At 40.7% G+C, this 19,211-nt stretch overlaps 1 protein-coding gene across 7 annotated transcripts in view; it reads left to right on the top strand.

The window, feature by feature from the left end:
* Positions 1–215: 215 nt before the first annotated feature.
* Positions 216–19,211, top strand: part of LOC124147724 — a 227,360-nt gene continuing 208,364 nt past the window's right edge. For 5 of the 7 annotated variants that reach the window (XR_006862808.2, XR_007217981.1, XM_046518470.2 and 2 more), the window contains exon 1: positions 216–403. Coding sequence is in view for 5 of the 7 variants with exons in the window: in XM_046518470.2 (XP_046374426.2) it covers positions 359–403 (45 nt within the window). In the remaining 2 variants the exon portion in view is untranslated. The remainder of the gene's footprint in view (positions 404–19,211) is intronic. The other 2 variants (XM_046518467.2, XM_046518469.2) reach the window with 2 other exon arrangements.

Raw genomic sequence — 19,211 nt, 5'->3', positions numbered from 1 at the left:
AGCGGGGGTGGCCGGCACTTGTTGCCAGGCCCCCTGTCAACAAATAAGACGCGCTATGCTTTTTTCACACTGTTTGAAAGGTCCTCAAGAGTATTGAAATAAACTGTAGGAGGTGTCTATGGCATACTTAGATCCTATTCACATGCGCGGAATGTAGTGACGAGTCTGTAAATCACATGTCACCCCCTAGGGTTTAACGGTACCGCAGTTCTCGTTGACTTAACGAGCGAGCATGCTATGTCGGTAGGATGTAAACATTGTCAGTGTGTTGGGAGAGGGGAATGGCCGGTAGCAGTGGACACGTGTGTCGGTCGGCTGGACATGTACCTGGCATACTGGATACCTACCAAGTGACACCATGACGGAATATATCGGCAAGGACGAACAGACCCTGCGTTCTCTTGTAAGTTAACGTGTATATACTTACACATGTTCCCAGAAAACAATTTCCCAGGTCTCTATTGTTTAGGATTGACAACCTGCAGAAACATGTCGGCGTACTAAAATAATCTTCTTAATAGATGTAAGAGCAGTTTCATAATTCAAATAAAAACCATAAACCTCACTACAGTGCGCCGACCTGTATTCGTGTTGGACTCTACATTATTGTGTACACTGGAAGTGACATGACGTCCCGTACCGTACCCTAATGACAGGACCTACTGCAGAGGGCCTCGCGTTATTCTGCTGTGTTTAGTGAATGACACTAGATATAATATCTTTACACATGAGTGGGTATAGGCATTACTTCAATAGAACAAACCATAAGGTAAGGGGAAATGAGTATTAAAATATTCAATGTTTTGATATTGTTGACTGATGGATGCTCTCAATCACAAGCTGCATTGAATGTGGTTGCGCATATGCTTTGATGTGTATGACATTGCCTTGTGATTGTCGGTGACTTGTCACTCTTTTGTCTGTGTATGACATTGCCTACTGATTGTCAGTGACATGTCACACTTTTGTCTGTGTATGACATTGCCCACTGATTGTCGGTGACATGTCACACTTTTGTCTGTGTATGACATTGCCTTGTGATTGTCGGTGACATGTCAGACTTTTGTCTGTGTATGACATTGCCTACTGATTGTCGGTGACATGTCACACTTTTGTCTGTGTATGACATTGCCCACTGATTGTCAGTGACATGTCACACTTTTGTCTTTCCATGACATTGCCTTGTGATTGTCGGTGACATGTCACACTTTTGTCTGTGTATGACATTGCCTACTGATTGTCGGTGACATGTCACACTTTTGTCTGTGTATGACATTGCCTTGTGAGTGAGTGAGTGAGTGAATATGGTTTTACGCCACTTTTAGCAATATTCCAGCAATATCACGGCGGGGGACACCAGAAATGGGCTTCACACATTGTACCCATGTCGGGAATCGAACCCGGGTCTTCGGCGTGACGAGCGAACGCCTTAACCACTAGGCTACCCGACCGCCCCTCATTGCCTTGTGATTGTCGGTGACATGTCACACTTTTGTCTGTGTATTACTTTGCCTACTGATTGTCGGTGACATGTCACACTTTTGTCTGTGTATGACATTGCCTACTGATTGTCGGTGACATGTCACACTTTTGTCTGTGTATGACATTGCCTTCTGATTGTCGATGACATGTCACACTTTTGTCTGTGTATGACATTGCCTTGTGATTGTCGGTGACATGTCACACTTTTGTCTGTGTATGACATTGCCTACTGATTGTTGGTGAAATGTGACACTTTTGTCTTTGCATTACATTGCCTTGTGATTGTCGGTGACTTGTCACACTTTTGTCTGTGTATGACATTGCCTTGTGATTGTCGGTGACATATCACACTTTTGTCTGTGTATGACATTGCCTACTGATTGTTGTGACATGTCAGACTTTTTTCTGTGTATGACATTGCCTTCTGATTGTCAGTGACATGTCACACTTTTGTCTGTGTATGACATTGCCTTGTGATTGTCGGTGACATGTCACACTTTTGTCTGTGTATGACATTGCCTACTGATTGTTGGTGAAATGTGACACTTTTGTCTGTGTATGACATTGCCTTGTGATTGTCGGTGACATGTCACACTTTTGTCTGTGTATGACATTGCCTACTGATTGTCGGTGACATGTCACACTTTTGTCTGTGTATGACATTGCCTACTGATTGTCGGTGACATGTCACACTTTTGTCTGTGTATGACATTGCCTACTGATTGTTGGTGACATGTCAGACTTTTGTCTGTGTATGACATTGCCTTCTGATTGTCGGTGACATGTCACACTTTTGTCTGTGTATGACATTGCCTTGTGATTGTCGGTGACATGTCACACTTTTGTCTGTGTATGACATTGCCTACTGATTGTTGGTGAAATGTGACACTTTTGTCTGTGTATGACATTGCCTTGTGATTGTCGGTGACATGTCACACTTTTGTCTGTGTATGACATTGCCTACTGATTGTCGGTGACATGTCACACTTTTGTCTGTGTATGACATTGCCTTGTGAGTGAGTGAGTGAGTGAATATGGTTTTACGCCGCTTTTAGCAATATTCCAGCAATATCACGGCGGGGGACACCAGAAATGGGCTTCACACATTGTACCCATGTCGGGAATCGAACCCGGGTCTTCGGCGTGACGAGCGAACGCCTTAACCACTAGGCTACCCGACTGCCCCTCATTGCCTTGTGATTGTCGGTGACATGTCACACTTTTGTCTGTGTATGACTTTGCCTACTGATTGTCGGTGACATGTCACACTTTTGTCTGTGTATGACATTGCCTACTGATTGTCGGTGACATGTCACACTTTTGTCTGTGTATGACATTGCCTTCTGATTGTCGATGACATGTCACACTTTTGTCTGTGTATGACATTGCCTTGTGATTGTCGGTGACATGTCACACTTTTGTCTGTGTATGACATTGCCTACTGATTGTTGGTGAAATGTGACACTTTTGTCTTTGCATTACATTGCCTTGTGATTGTCGGTGACTTGTCACACTTTTGTCTGTGTATGACATTGCCTTGTGATTGTCGGTGACATGTCACACTTTTGTCTGTGTATGACATTGCCTACTGATTGTTGTGACATGTCAGACTTTTGTCTGTGTATGACATTGCCTACTGATTGTCGGTGACATGTCAGACTTTTGTCTGTGTATGACATTGCCTACTGATTGTCGGTGACATGTAACACTTTTGTCTGTGTATTACTTTGCCTACTGATTGTCGGTGACATGTCACACTTTTGTCTGTGTATGACATTGCCTACTGATTGTCGGTGACATGTCACACTTTTGTCTGTGTATGACATTGCCTACTGATTGTCAGTGACATGTCACACTTTTGTCTGTGTATGACATTGCCTACTGATTGTCGGTGACATGTCACACTTTTGTCTGTGTATGACATTGCTTACTGATTGTCGGTGACATGTCACACTTTTGTCTGTGTATGACATTGCCCACTGATTGTCGGTGACATGTCACACTTTTGTCTGTGTATGACATTGCCTACTGATTGTCGGTGACATGTCACACTTTTGTCTGTGTATGACATTGCCTTGTGATTGTCGGTGACATGTCAGACTTTTGTCTGTGTATGACATTGCCTACTGATTGTCGGTGACATGTAACACTTTTGTCTGTGTATTACTTTGCCTACTGATTGTCGGTGACATGTCACACTTTTGTCTGTGTATGACATTGCCTACTGATTGTCGGTGACATGTCACACTTTTGTCTGTGTATGACATTGCCTACTGATTGTCAGTGACATGTCACACTTTTGTCTGTGTATGACATTGCCTACTGATTGTCGGTGACATGTCACACTTTTGTCTGTGTATGACATTGCTTACTGATTGTCGGTGACATGTCACACTTTTGTCTGTGTATGACATTGCCCACTGATTGTCGGTGACATGTCACACTTTTGTCTGTGTATGACATTGCCTACCGATTGTCGGTGACATGTCACACTTTTGTCTGTGTATGATATTGCATTGTGATTGTCGGTGACATGTCACACTTTTGTCTGTGTATGACATTACCTACTGATTGTCAGTGACATGTCACACTTTTGTCTGTGTATGACATTGCCTGCTGATTGTCGGTGACATGTCACACTTTTGTCTTTGCATGACATTGCCTTGTGAATGAGTGAGTGAGTGAATATGGTTTTACGCCACTTTTAGCAATATTCCAGCAATATCACGGCGGGGGACACCAGAAATGGGCTTCACACATTGTACCCATGTCGGGAATCGAACCCGGGTCTTCGGCGTGACGAGCGAACGCCTTAACCACTAGGCTACCCGACCGCCCCTCATTGCCTTGTGATTGTCGGTGACATGTCACACTTTTGTCTGTGTATTACTTTGCCTACTGATTGTCGGTGACATGTCACACTTTTGTCTGTGTATGACATTGCCTACTGATTGTCGGTGACATGTCACACTTTTGTCTGTGTATGACATTGCCTTCTGATTGTCGATGACATGTCACACTTTTGTCTGTGTATGACATTGCCTTGTGATTGTCGGTGACATGTCACACTTTTGTCTGTGTATGACATTGCCTACTGATTGTCGGTGACATGTCACACTTTTGTCTGTGTATGACATTGCCTACTGATTGTTGGTGAAATGTGACACTTTTGTCTTTGCATGACATTGCCTTGTGATTGTCGGTGACATGTCACACTTTTGTCTGTGTATGACATTGCCTACTGATTGTCGGTGACATGTCACACTTTTGTCTGTGTATGACTTTGCCTACTGATTGTCGGTGACATGTCACACTTTTGTCTGTGTATGACATTGTCTACTGATTGTCGGTGACATGTCACACTTTTGTCTGTGTATGACATTGCCTTCTGATTGTCGGTGACATGTCACACTTTTGTCTGTGTATGACATTGCCTTGTGATTGTCGGTGACATGTCACACTTTTGTCTGTGTATGACATTGCCTACTGATTGTCGGTGACATGTCACACTTTTGTCTGTGTATGACATTGCCTACTGATTGTTGGTGACATGTCACACTTTTGTCTGTGTATGACTTTGCCTACTGATTGTCGGTGACATGTCACACTTTTGATTGTGTATGACATTGTCTACTGATTGTCGGTGACATGTCACACTTTTGTCTGTGTATGACATTGCCTTGTGATTGTCGGTGACATGTCAGACTTTTGTCTGTGTATGACATTGCCTACTGATTGTCGGTGACATGTCAGACTTTTGTCTGTGTATGACATTGCCTTGTGATTGTCGGTGACATGTCACACTTTCGTCTGTGTATGACATTGCCCACTGATTGTCGGTGACATGTCACACTTTTGTCTGTGTATGACATTGCCCACTGATTGTTGGTGACATGTCACACTTTTGTCTGTGTATGACATTGCCTTCTGATTGTCGGTGACATGTCACACTTTTGTCTGTTGAGCATTAGGAATTGCATGTACATCATGATGGTTAAGTAGTTCTTTGTGTTAAAGTAGTCATCATCCAAAGAAAAAATGCACATTTAATAACTTTACCGAGCCAATTACAAAGTGCCTGTGCCAGAAGTCCAAAGAGAGACCTTGTGGTTTTACAGTGCTTACTGGCAATTATTATGATATGAATTACATTTTTTTCAGTTAAAGGCAGTCTTTGTGTTTCATCTGTAATGGGTGTTTGTTGAAAACACAGGTAATATGGGAGTGTTAATGCAGTATTCTTGACATCTGGGATTTACAAAATACATGTATAGACAACATACAATTACTAGAGGACAGCTTGAAATTATAACTGAATGAAATCAATCAAATATTATTTTGTGTCAAGGGCACTACCAATATTGGCCACCAGAAGAAAACTTTACCTTGGTATCTTAGATTAAATATTGAGAAATGACAATTTGACAAGGGTAGCAAACACCTTGTTTGACTGAATAACTGCAAATATATTCTGATCAGGAAAACAAAATATTTGATACACAACATAGTTTTGTGACACGCCTACATAATAACAATCATCATAATAATAATCCTAAAGTAGTGTTTAGAGAATAAATAGTTCCAGAATGTTGGTGAATGTTTTGTTCACTACCACGTAATGGACTTGGTGTGTGACAGTGTCTTGATACCTGTCTACAGCAAGCTTAGTGAAGGCAGGAAAACATTGCATGGAAACATGACCTTCATGACTGAAATCAATAACACTTATCAGGTCCTTTTCTTGCAAGGATACACAAATGTATAAAAAATGTCTTGTGAAGAAAAGTAATATCAATAAGTTTTATGGCCATGTATAGGCTCTCATCGATTATCTTTATCTGCCGGTATTTCATTATTTCCTGACACTTTCCGTACTTGCCTTTACTTGATGTTGTACAAATGATGTTCACTGTAGCCCCATGGAGAGGAAATGAAAAGATTAAGTACAAAGAATCCATGTTTAACACATTATTGATATTAATTAGAATCAACATGATTAAAGGTTGAAAACAAGGTTTGTCCTATATAATATCCTATGGAGTTTATCAGTGCTTTGTGTCCCAAGTATAAGAGATGTAATGAGGTGGATGTACATGCACTATACAGTCTTTCAGCAGAGCAACAAACACATCTGCGAATATAGTTTGATGATAAAATTTATGATATCTTTACAAAAAGTTGCTTAAAGTATAATTTATTTTGGAATGAAGTCCTTGTTTACTGTAGCATTACCATGGTTACTCTAATACTAAGTGTCACTTACAAAGGCGAGTAGAGTGTGATTAGCAGTGTCCAACCAGCTTTACTGCACTGCATATTGTGAAGTGACTACCTGAACATGCACAGGGAGGAACAAGGAGAGTCTTGTCATGTTTACGATAGTACAGCTATATCAAGGAGCTTTATGGCTTGTTAGACTTATGACCAGCAGGCTAAGTTGAGAATTATTTATGTTTGTTTTCTTGTTTGTTACTGGGCTGTATGACAATGGCCAGTATATAATCAAGTCTGGACCAGACAATCCAGTGGCTGATATTATGAGCAATGACCCACACAACCATCATTGGTTGCTAGAGACCAGTTCTAACCTGTATTCCAATGGGAGATAATTTATGAGAACTAGAGATGAAATTATCTTCTTCCTATTTTACATATGAATCTTTCCCATGTTTCTCTATTTCAGTGTTTGCTATATAACCCATCTCTAATTATGCTTCACAGAATATCCTTTTCATTGAAAATAAGACAAGCTTTTCTTGTGAAGTCAGGCTTGAACAAAGTCCAATTACATCATCTTGTTCAGCATTGTTCTGTATAATCCATGAATCACTATGCACTTGCATGCTACAATTGGCCTTATACCTTTTAGTTGGTTTTATACCAGACCAGATGTAAAAAGAAATTCCCTGAAATTAGAAAAAAATGACAGTGACGCTTACTTTTTACGCGCCTCTGCTTTGTAATTGGGTGAACATGGTGAAATGGAAAAACGTGAGATTTTATCACCACTGTTTGTTAACCCTTTCGCCCCGACTGCCCGATTTATCGGGCAGGATAAACCGTGTCCCAGGACCCGGCTGCCCGAAAAATCGGGCAGCATAAGCCGAGGCCCAGAACCCGGCTGCCCGATAAATCGGGCGGCGCGAGCGTGTTTACAAAATCGCTCTTTCTACTTCCTTTCTCGTGTGTAATCTCGTTCTAAATATGGAAACGAGATCTACACGTATTGACACGTCATTCGATGGAATTTCCCCGTCTTTTTGGCGCGAAAATCGCGGGTATGTCACCTGTTTTCGCGACAGGTATTTTTCTCGCTTGAATCGTAAATCAAGCGTAATGGCGGCCAACTACGATTCGGATAGCGATCAGATGATTAACAACGACTATATCGGGAATAATAATGTGTTTGAATTGAATAATTTACGCGAAGGGGAGAGGGAATTTCGCGAATATTTTCGTGAAGATTTTGACGGTTTCGACGAGGTGTCCCCCCCTCCGCCAACTTTCGAGAATGGGAGTGGCAGAGGGACACACGACAGTGGAGACATGAGGGATTTTGAAGAGGCGACCGGATTCAAGAATATATATTGACACGGTGAGTGAAGAGTCGTGCTATTGATTTTTTCCAACTGTTTTACAATGATTCTGTGTTTGAACAGATTATCAGTGCGACGAATGAGAATGCAGCCTACACGTGAACGAGCGATCACAACAACAACAAAGGTGAGTGGCATGACGTATCTGTTTGTTTTTTTTTAAATTTATTTTTCTGATCGCAATCCGAATTGTAGTTTGCCGGTTTGTCGTATGTCCTTATATTTCGCTCAATTTGAATAAAATTTATTTCCATATTCATGTTTGTTTTCTTGTTTTTTACATCTTAATTTAAATTTTAGTAACTGTAATGATTATTTATTTATTAATTGATTTAATAAAGTACTGATTTAATTTATTATGCAATTGTAAATAGCAGTGTATTGTAAATATGTTATCACAACTTGTATATTTGCAGAACTTGAATTTACGATCTTTCCGTCCTTTTACAATGTTTCCCTCTTCAGGTCAATCTGTGTTATCTTCCCTGTGATGTCATTCTTATAGTAGCTGTGGTTCAATGTTCAGATAATGTGATAAATAACTTTTTAAAAACTTAAATACTTAATTTTTGTTTCAAATCCTGAAAAAGAACAAAATAAATCAAATATTTGTGTTTTTACCTGTGTTAACGAGTTTACCTGCGTTAACAAGTTTACCTGTGTTAACGAGTTTACCTAAGAGGCTGTGAGTGTATCATAAGTAATATGTGACATCAGTATAGAAAACAAAGTCAGTACCAAGAGTTGTAAACTTGTTTATTTGTTTACAGATGTGCATGAAGAGAATTTACCTGTAACACCTGGGATTACCTGTGCCGTCCAAGATGACAAGACCACTGTGTTATGTTTACCTTGTATCTGTGATTTATTTTTGTGATTTGTAATACAATTTGAGCCAAAATTCATTGTCTGTTTTCATTTTTTCAGTGTTTTCAAGTTTTATTTCACTTGTAAACACCTGTAATTAGAAAATAACAAAGGTTAGAGACAATAACAACAAAGAATGTTAAAGTATACTTAATCCTCTTTACAATGGTATATGATAAATGTATATTAAAAGCAAGTTTCTGGTAGAAAAAGTGCATCAAAAATGATAGTGTGATTTTCCAATAATACTGCCAGGGAGGCCAGTGTACAGGCCTTGTCAGTGTCAGGGACTGCAGGGTCTCAAGGGACATAACTCTGGGGCAGCCAGTGATGAAAGAGTTAATAAATGGGGAGTAATGTCTTTGTTCTAATCAATTATGTTCAGTATTTTACTGTGTTTTAGTTTTAGTTGCAATACTAATCTGGAAGTTGAATTAAAAAAACATTTAATTTTAGGCCTACATTTTTGTAAAGCAACAGATAAAAAATAAAAGGCCTTATATTTAGCAACCTGTCCACAAAGGCGACTAATGGGATTGGGTGGTCAGGCTAGCTGACTTGGTTGATGCATGTCATCGATACCAATTGCATGGATCGATGCTCATGATATTAATCACTGGATTGTGTGGTCCAGACTCGATTGCATGACTTACTGTGTGATAATATTGCATACTTAGTAGTAGCATGTGAAACATTGTTACATTCATATACAGTATTTGTTAAGCTCCTTATATCATATCAATGTCATATCAACATGAATATTGTGTGCAGTGTATAACTTTCAGCTTTTCTTGTTAACAAATCAATATGTGTATAACTACCATGACTATAGTACAACTCTTTAGGCAATCAGTTAGGGATTTCATGATACATGTCACACGCTACGATACATATCTCGAAACTGCATAAACATCATTTTGTGGGGAAATCTCAGTCATCAGAGATAATGGTATAGAAGGACAACTGACTAATACCCATCAATATGACACTACTGTATTATATTTGGCAGCAAGGAAAAGCTAGTCAGTGTTCTTATCGGGCCGGTTTCGTATCTGAACGTTATGAGGAATTAAAGAAATAGTTTGTACTTGCTTATTGATATTGATGCGAGCTCAACAATTGACGTGCAGTTAAATGTTAATCGATGCCATGTTAAGTGTATCAGGAATTGTATTGTGAAAAGTTTGAAGATGATGCACCAGTGTACCAGCGAAAATGTGAGAATATTACTGAGAACACATGTATGCTTGTGATTTGTCGGCTCGAATTAGCTATAGAAAACATGCACCAGTGCAACCTATTATTGAAAAATGCAACCTAATGTTTATGTCTACATGTACCAAGAGTATGTCAAATGATTTCAATGTCCATGTCTAACTTACCATTACCAAACACAAAATAGATATTTAATTACAGTCAATACCTCTAAAGACTATTTTCCATACTACATCACTAATTCCTGTGTTTTGTGTAATGTCAGGGTATGAAACTCCCAAAATTGTCAGCCAGACCACAGGACTGGCTAGCTGAAATACTTGCCAGCCCTGACCAAAACCTGCCTGCCCACTATAATCATATGTTTCTCAGGATAATTTAATTGAAACTTTAAATCGAATTCATTAAACATGTAGTAATGCAAGAAAAGAAATAGCAAACACTTTTTAGGTCAGATTTGTATTTAATATCCTAGAATACATCATGTAAATAATGCGTATGATCGGGAAATATTTAGAATATTTTTACATATGAAATATAACCCGACCGTCGGGCAGGGGGATTTGAAAATCTGGCAGCCCGAGTTGAAATCAACCCGTCTCGGACGGTCGGGCAGGCAGGTATTTCGAACACTGGTAATGTGTAATACTTTCTTGGGCTAATTCATCAAACTGGTGTACTTCAAGATTCTGTTCATATGTTCCTATTATGTTTTACAGCAATGCATCATAAATGTATGTGACACTGGCAGCAGACTGGCCTATGATTCAACTTTCATAACTTTATGGGACAAGGGTCCCCATCTTGTTTGGTATATCTTGTTTTCACGTCAACATGCACCTGGTGCAAGTTTAATCAAGTTCCTTAAATCGAGCCCTGTGCATAGACAGGTATCCTGTGTAGATAAGATAAGATAAGATAATATTTATTGCAGAAACGTTCCATTACGGGACAGATGCAATTTTAAAAGACAAGACATTATGACCATGGCAGTGTATATGTTAGATGTTAATCGATGCCATGTTAAGTGTATCAGGAATTGTATTGTGAAAGGTTTGACGATGATGCACCAGTGTACCAGCGAAAATGTGAGAATATTACTGAGAACACATGTATGCTTGTGATTTGTCGGCTCGAGTTAGCTATAGAAAACATGCACCAGTGGAGAATATGTTGTTTCTGCTAGGGAAGTACACCTATGTCGGAGTACAGTACCTTATGCTATGTTACTACTGATCAAGGCAGCATATAGGAAATTGTCTGGTACAAGCTTGTTGTCAAGTAGTGCAATTACCTAGTTCCTGGTTCAGTGGAACAGAGGAAGGCAGCACTTCAAAAGACTGTTTAGAGGTGGGGGTGGAGAGGGGGAGGTCTAGCAGGGGAGGATACACTGCCATGGTCACCTCCATCATGTAGAGTTGGGGGTGTAGAGGGGGGTGGGGGAGGTCTAGCAGGGGAGGATACACTGCCATGGTCACCTCCATCATGTAGAGTTAGGGGTGGAGAGGGGGGTGGGGGAGGTCTAGCAAGGGAGAATACACTGTCACGGTCATCTCAATCATGTAGAGTTGGGGGTGGAGAGGGGGGTGGGGGAGGTCAAGCAGGGGAGGATACGCTGCCACGGTCACCTCCTTCGTGTAAAGTTGAGAGTGGAGATGGGTTAGGGGGAGGTCTAGTGGGGATGGATACACTGCCACGGTCACCTCCATCATGTAGAGTTGGGAGTGGAGAGGGGGTGGGGGACGTCTAGCAGGGGAGGATACACTGCCACGGTCACCTCGATCATGTAGATTTGGGAGTGGAGAGGGGGGTGGGGAAGGTCTAGAGTTGGAGGATACACTCGTGAGGTGAGTGACCTCACACCAAGGGTTGTGTGTGTTGTGTGTGTCTTGTGAGGTGAGCGCCGTCACACCAAGGGTTGTGTGTGTTGTGTGTGTCTAGTGAGGTGAGCGCCGTCACATCAAGGGTTGTGTGTGTTGTGTGTGTCTAGTGAGGTGAGCGTTGTCACACCAAGGGTTGTGTGTGTTGTGTGTGTCTAGTGAGGTGAGCGTCGTCACACCAAGGGTTGTGTGTGTTGTGTGTGTCTAGTGAGGTGAGCGTTGTCACACCAAGGGTTGTGTGTGTTGTGTGTGTCTAGTGAGGTGAGCGCCGTCACACCAAGGGTTGTGTGTGTTGTGTGTGTCTAGTGAGGTGAGCGTCGTCACACCAAGGTTTGTGTGTGTTGTGTGTGTCTAGTGAGGTGAGCGTCGTCACACCAAGGGTTGTGTGTGTTGTGTGTGTCTAGTTAGGTGAGCGTTGTCACACCAAGGGTTGTGTGTGTTGTGTGTGTCTAGTGAGGTGAGCGCCGTCACACCAAGGGTTGTGTGTGTTGTGGTACAAGGAGGAGGTAATCTGATCTATCTAACACCTAATCTTTACCAGGTGAAGGGCCATTAAGGTGGGAATAGTGCCTGTAATTACTGCCCCTCAACCTGTAACGAGCAAGGATAGCATACATGACATGTCCTACAATACTTGCTGTAATTGAATAAAGGCAAGGGTTCTCGGGCTGGAGTGGTATTGTTTTACATGTGGCAGGTGACCTCTTGAAGGGCGCCGATGGTAGTTTCAATGATATTCTGTATGGACACACATCACTTCATGTTATAAAGTAGCTTCATATATTAGATATAGCATACACTCATCATCAGTGGTAGAACAGCTAGCTTGTTACTTGTATGTTTTCCTACACAACTGCAGACAATGCCCTTCCATCCCTTTCCAATAACAACAGTGTGTACACAATGTATACTTCACAGCTCACCTGGCTGTATCCTGGGTGACACTAGCTGCTATATGTCTTGTACATGCTGACCAGGGCCCTGTTCCACAAAGTGACCTTAGTGCTAAGTTGGTCGTAACTCCCATACTTTACCATAGGCTTATGATCAATGTAGCTCTAAGGTCGCTTTGTGGAACAGGGCCCTGCTGGGGGATGCACTGAGGGAGCCTCATTTTGTTGTGGCTGTCAGAACAGCAATGTTTATTTCTCTGACAAGTCATTATTTGCCTGAATAATTGTTCAGCTCACCAAGCCCTTTTGTTAACCATGCTAACATCTTCCACGTGAACATGTTACAGGTTTTTGGTATTCGTCTGTTATCACTGAAACTTAAAAATACTTATTCTCCACATCTACTGAACATTTTCACATAACTTGTTCCCTTTGTCCATATGTACAACAAAGCAGACTTTTCCTTTTGAAGAATTCAAAATGTTTGCCAGAGTAGCTCAATTTAGTGAGGAAAAACACCTCCTTCTCACCAACCTTTTCTCACCAGAAAGCATTGGACATATTGCTTACACACAGGCAGAGGCTGTACATAACATCCTTCTTCACAATGAAGTAAGGTTATAAATTTGAAAATTAAACAAATGTTGACGTAGCACAATATTGTTAGAAGTAGGGTGTTTACCCGTATGATCAGTTGAATGTTCAGTTTCATCTACCACCTGCTAACTGTACTTGTCACTTTATATGCTCTTAGCCAGCTCAGGGGTTTTATTTAAAGTGATTATCATACAGACTGCTTATTACCTCTGTAACACCAAGGAACCACCTGATGTCCTAGAAAAGCCAACTTTATGGTGACCATAGTTCAAACAGCAAGTGTCTGTATATCTAACATCATTTATAAAAGCTTTCATCTGAAGAAAACATGAATTCTATTGCTGGAATCCCTTTTCATCTGTATGAATAGATCACTTTGTTGCAAGCAATTGGATTTAAAGCAACGGGGCACTCGGCTCTGGCCTCTAACCATCTGTCTAACACTGTCCGCTGTAGTCAATTTGCTCGCAAGAGACTGGGCTTCTGTCTGTTAGGACAGCTATATAAACTTTGAGCCAATATCTATACACATTTCTGAACACTGATTGGTTACCCATGATCTACGAAGGTTTTGATGTTACAAAGGGTGCAAGTTAGTAAACATTACTCTCTCTGTTAATTAATTTCTTCAACAGAAACAAACAAGGCAAAAAGAATGGTGGAAGCTCATCGGATGTCATTATTTGGAAACCACCCTGTTGGTTATAGTTTGATTAAAAAAAAGTATCCCGACTTTGCAAGCATTTTTTGTTTCTGATTGTGTGGATAATACGATGACTGAGATATATTTGGTTCCAAATTCTGGGTTTTAAAGCTCCATATTTAATCATGTAATAAATTCATGTCAAAAGGCCTAAAATATTAAGATGAAACATTTGATTTATTTGAGCTCATAAATTAAACACCATTTTGCAATTGCATCTAACTCTATGGATTTATTAAAGAACCATGGACATCATGAACATAGTTGTCACCTGTGCTATCTCAGCTGACCCATGAGACATGGCACCTTTGTTTAACTCCTGAAACAAACTTACGTGATCAGTTGAGACATGAACACAAGTTATAATAAAGTGAAATGCTGTATACATTTTATTATTGTAAAATTGTCAAAGATTGTTACAAAGACATGTAACATCGAACAGGTTTCTTTGTACAGCTGCAGATGAATGGGATATTGTTCTATTTTTTGGATATGGACACATGTTGATCCATTCCTCGAACAAGGTAGCTGCCTAATTTTATACATATAACTTTTGTCTGTTTTAATTACGATATTTGCATTTTGTTTTCATTCATTTACTGTAGCATTGAACAAAATCATTCTACTTCTTTTACATTATCGTGGGGAAGTTCTTTGATACGAGACCAACAACACAGTCTGTCTAAAATGTGATTCACTGAGGCAATTTATAAAATGCCTAAATATTTCAGTCATTTTACAAATTGACTAAAAAAGCTATCTGTTTATTTAACAGATTGACTAAAAATTGTTCATTGGAGCTTGAAATCATCACAATAGACTAATTATGCCAGGATTAGAAACCCAAAAATTTGAAAATAGGCATTGGCTTTTGTTTTCTTTTAATCCTAACATTTTCAGTCACTTGGTGAGGAAATTAAAGTAACAATGTTTGGTATTTGTTATCATGATAAAATAAATGGATAGATTTTTCAGCCAATTTGTAAAAAACCCTGAAATGTACTGGCATTTTGTCAAATTGTAAAAGTGAAAATTTCAGTCATTTTACACATTACACATTGACTTTAACATATACACACTATATGATAAGCAATCCTCTGGAAAAATCTTTAGTTTGTGTTACAAGTCAATATAGTGTAAATGAAAATCGGAGAATACCCCCAACCCTCCTCCTCTGAGCTGCCTGGGAAGATGACCGTGTGTATTCCTCTCTTACCCCTCGGTTGTGGTGTATATTGCTACCTTGGTCACAGACTTAATGATATACAAGGTACAATAATTGAATATTGTTGGTTACGTTATGTAACAACAGTCACTCACCTGATCAGTTGAATTGTGCTAAAACCATCACATCTTTCTTTGTTTGCATAAGAATGATTTACATTGAGCTTGGCCTTTTGGGGCCAGGAGTTTTGACCTTGTCACTTAGATAGAATCAACAAGAATCTTTAAACAAGGGAAACTGAATGTCCTTACCATATTTTAGAAAACTGGTCTTTAATGTTTGTCAGTCATCTTTGAATGTGACAGTACATTACTATGAGTGTTATGACCGTTCTGGTGTGTATTGTCCAGGGTCTGCCCCTGCTTGTGATCTGCTGACAGCCTGGCGCCCGCTACATGCACAGGACACAGAGTGTACCTGAAGAACACACTCAGTAACCTTCATGTACAGAGGTTGCAGACACATCTAGAAAGAAGTCAAATATCAGGTAGACATTGACATGAATGTTTTGTCACAGCATGTATAGCTGTTTGGCCCTGTGACAGATAGCATTATGACAAATCACCCTGCTTAGAAGTATGTCATCCACCATGCCTCATTGGGGTTCATATTTGTTGTTGTGTCACATAACACACTGTGCTGGCTGTATGCTGCCGTGTTCGCTGATTTACTCCCACCTAATAGAGCATAAACACAGATGGTTCAGCCTGCTTGTCAAACGTGTCTGGAAGTTACGCTCCATACATAAATTTGTTTCAATCTTATTTTAATGTGTTTGAATGTATTCTGAATGCTTCTTATGCTTCCTAAGTGCCATGGTCTCATTCTTTCATCTGTTCAATATCCTACTAGCCTTACATGTTTTGGGGCAGTAGGTCCAAGTCTGCTTGAAGTAAGTGAGTGAATGTTGTTTTACATAACATTGATGCAGCTATATCACAGTCTGGACAATTTAAACCAAAGGCTGCAAGCTTGGGCAGTGATGAACACTTTTATGTTACATTTTAAGCAATGTTAGTGTAAAGTTTTAAAGTATTGAGGCCATAATAAGCACTAAGACCACTTTGAGCATGTGGCCCCTGTATTTGGTGGGCAGAAGGAGGGGTCCTGATTAAGACACCCAGTCAAGTCCCAACATGGTGCCTGATTATGACCTAATTCATCTTCATTGGTATAGTGTTTCAGCCAGTTGGGATAGAACAGAAGACACAGGAACAATGTGAAGTATGGTCCCACAATATTGTAAACATAAGCTTGGTCCAGATTTTACCATCTTCCTGAGGCAAGGGAGTTAACTGACTGTAAAAGTCCAGTTTCCACCCTTGCTGAACTACTGGAAGGCTGGAATTTCTTGGTTCGATCGTAGCGCCACCAGTGGCTATTACCAGTTATGTCCTTTCTATGTACCACCTACTGACCAATCAGATTCCACCATGATGGAACCATTCCATGATTCTCATCATGCTCATATAACTTGCATTTGCTTTAAACAAAATAACTGCCCAGTCAAGATGATCAAATCGATAATAAAAATCGATATTGTAATATAACAGGTCTTACTTCATGAAGTTCATTAAATCATCACCTTGATTACAAACTTGAAAAGTTTTGGAAAATATCTGTGGATGCCGAGTTGACGGTACGTACACATGCTTCGCAAAGCCTGCAATCGACTGAAAGCTACAGGCAGTTTACAAACTGGATGTTGATTTCATAATGTGATTTTGATTGGACTATAAATAGACTTGGTTAATCCAGCCAAATGTAATTCTATAATTCTAGCCTAGTTCAGCAAGAGTGGAAACTGGACTTTTATAGTCAGTTAACTCTCTTGCCTTCAGGGAAGATGAGATTTTACCAAGGAAAATTAATGACAATGATTAGAAGAGTTGGAAAAAGCTGTATGGTAAATACAAATTCCATAAAACATGATGTAGATCTTACTGTCTACTGATTACCAGGACCTTCATGAAGGCAGGTGGGTGATAACTGGGTTCTCCAGGAATTACAGAGGGTGCCAACCCCCTTTTGGTGCGCCAGATGCCGAGCCCTGTAAATTGGTATTCTGGACACCGCAGTGCACTTCACTGGATGCAGAAAAATGTTTACCTGGTATGCAGAGGCCAATATTTCAGTGTTGAAATTTCTTTTTTTCAATGAGTCAAAAACAATGAAATATTTAACCCTAGGATTATGAGCATGCATGGTCATGCATTTTATTTGAAAACCCAAGTTTAATTTACTTGTACCAGCTGTGTACACTGATATCACTCAAGAGTTCTTACCTTGGATGCCAAGACAAATTAAGTGGTATGCCGGATGCCTTAGAGAAGGGCTTGGCACCCTCATATCTGTCCCCTGATCTGTGGTAGGGCGCATGTTTCATGGAATCTCAGATCTTTGTCATTATGTCATATGTTCTATCTATGTTCATCCTTCTTTTATGAGTGTTCAGAATAATGAAGTTGGATTTAGTCAGTAAAATGTTCAGTACCCTATGATGCTAACAATAACAGATACTACCCTCACAGAAGGTTCACCACAGCCAAATGGGCTTTAATGACTGGCCTTGTAGGACGGCCATGTGACATGTAATAACATGTTCAAGCACAGATATGAGTTACAATAATCTGATCAAGTCAATAATTGGCATGGTGGTGTAATGAGGTGGGGGACGTGAGGTAGGGGGGGTGGTGTAGCTGAGCTGATTATCCCTGGCCATGGTTGTGTGTGTTCAGCCCTGCCCCAGGGGTGATTTACAGACCTGATACAGCTGGAACACACTGGGATAAGCAGGACAGCCGGTGGGATCAGCCGCTAATACACAACCACCTGCTGCAGATTGACTTAATCCTTCTGAATTGGGATTATCACAGTTACTTGCTTATCATGCGGTTGACTACTGTACTTAACATACTTCAGCTGTCATTACTGTCTGTTTGGGCAAAGACAATAACTGCCCATGCTTGATCATGTGGATGTTGCTGCTAGTACAAGTGATCATGTCAGTGGTTGTTGACTTCAAGTCATTTTGTCTGTGTATATGTTGAAGCTACTTGTAACATTATATCAGTATTTGGGTGAATTCAGGACTTAGTCAGAATATGTTCTTTACAAAAAGTAAAATATCAGTTTTGTCTGAAATTCAGTGTGTCAGGATGGTGAATGTGTGTTTACCTGGTGAATGGGAGTATGATGGTGACTCGGAGAGTGTCAGGATGGTGACTGGGAGTGTGTCAGGATGGTGACTGGGAGTGTGTCAGGATGGTGACTGGGAGTGTGTCAGGATGGTAAATGGGAGTGTGTCAGGATGGTGAATGGGAGTGTGTCAGGATGGTGAATGGGAGTGTGTCAGGATGGTGACTGGGAGAGTGTCAGGATGGCGACCGGGAGTGTGTCAGGATGGTGACTGGGAGAGTGTCAGGATGGTGAATGGGAGTGTGTCAGGATGGTGACTGGGAGAGTGTCAGGATGGCGACCGGGAGTGTGTCAGGATGGTGACTGGGAGAGTGTCAGGATGGTGACTGGGAGAGCGTCAGGATGGTGACTGGGAGTGTGTCAGGATGGTGACTGGGAGTGTGTCAGGATGGTGAATGGGAGTGTGTCAGGATGGTGACTCAGAGAGTGTCAGGATGGTGAATGGGAGTGTGTCAGGATGGTGACTGGGAGTATGTCAGGATGGCGACCGGGAGTGTGTATGGATGGTGACTGGGAGAGTGTCAGGATGGTGACTGGGAGAGCGTCAGGATGGTG

The sequence above is a fragment of the Haliotis rufescens genome, unplaced genomic scaffold, assembly GCF_023055435.1.
Source record: "Haliotis rufescens isolate VD_foot unplaced genomic scaffold, xgHalRufe1.0.p SCAF_36, whole genome shotgun sequence".
Classification (NCBI taxonomy): Eukaryota; Metazoa; Mollusca; class Gastropoda; order Lepetellida; family Haliotidae; genus Haliotis; species Haliotis rufescens.
Note: the sequence above shows the minus strand (reverse complement) of the source record. Positions and strands in the feature narration are given on the sequence as shown.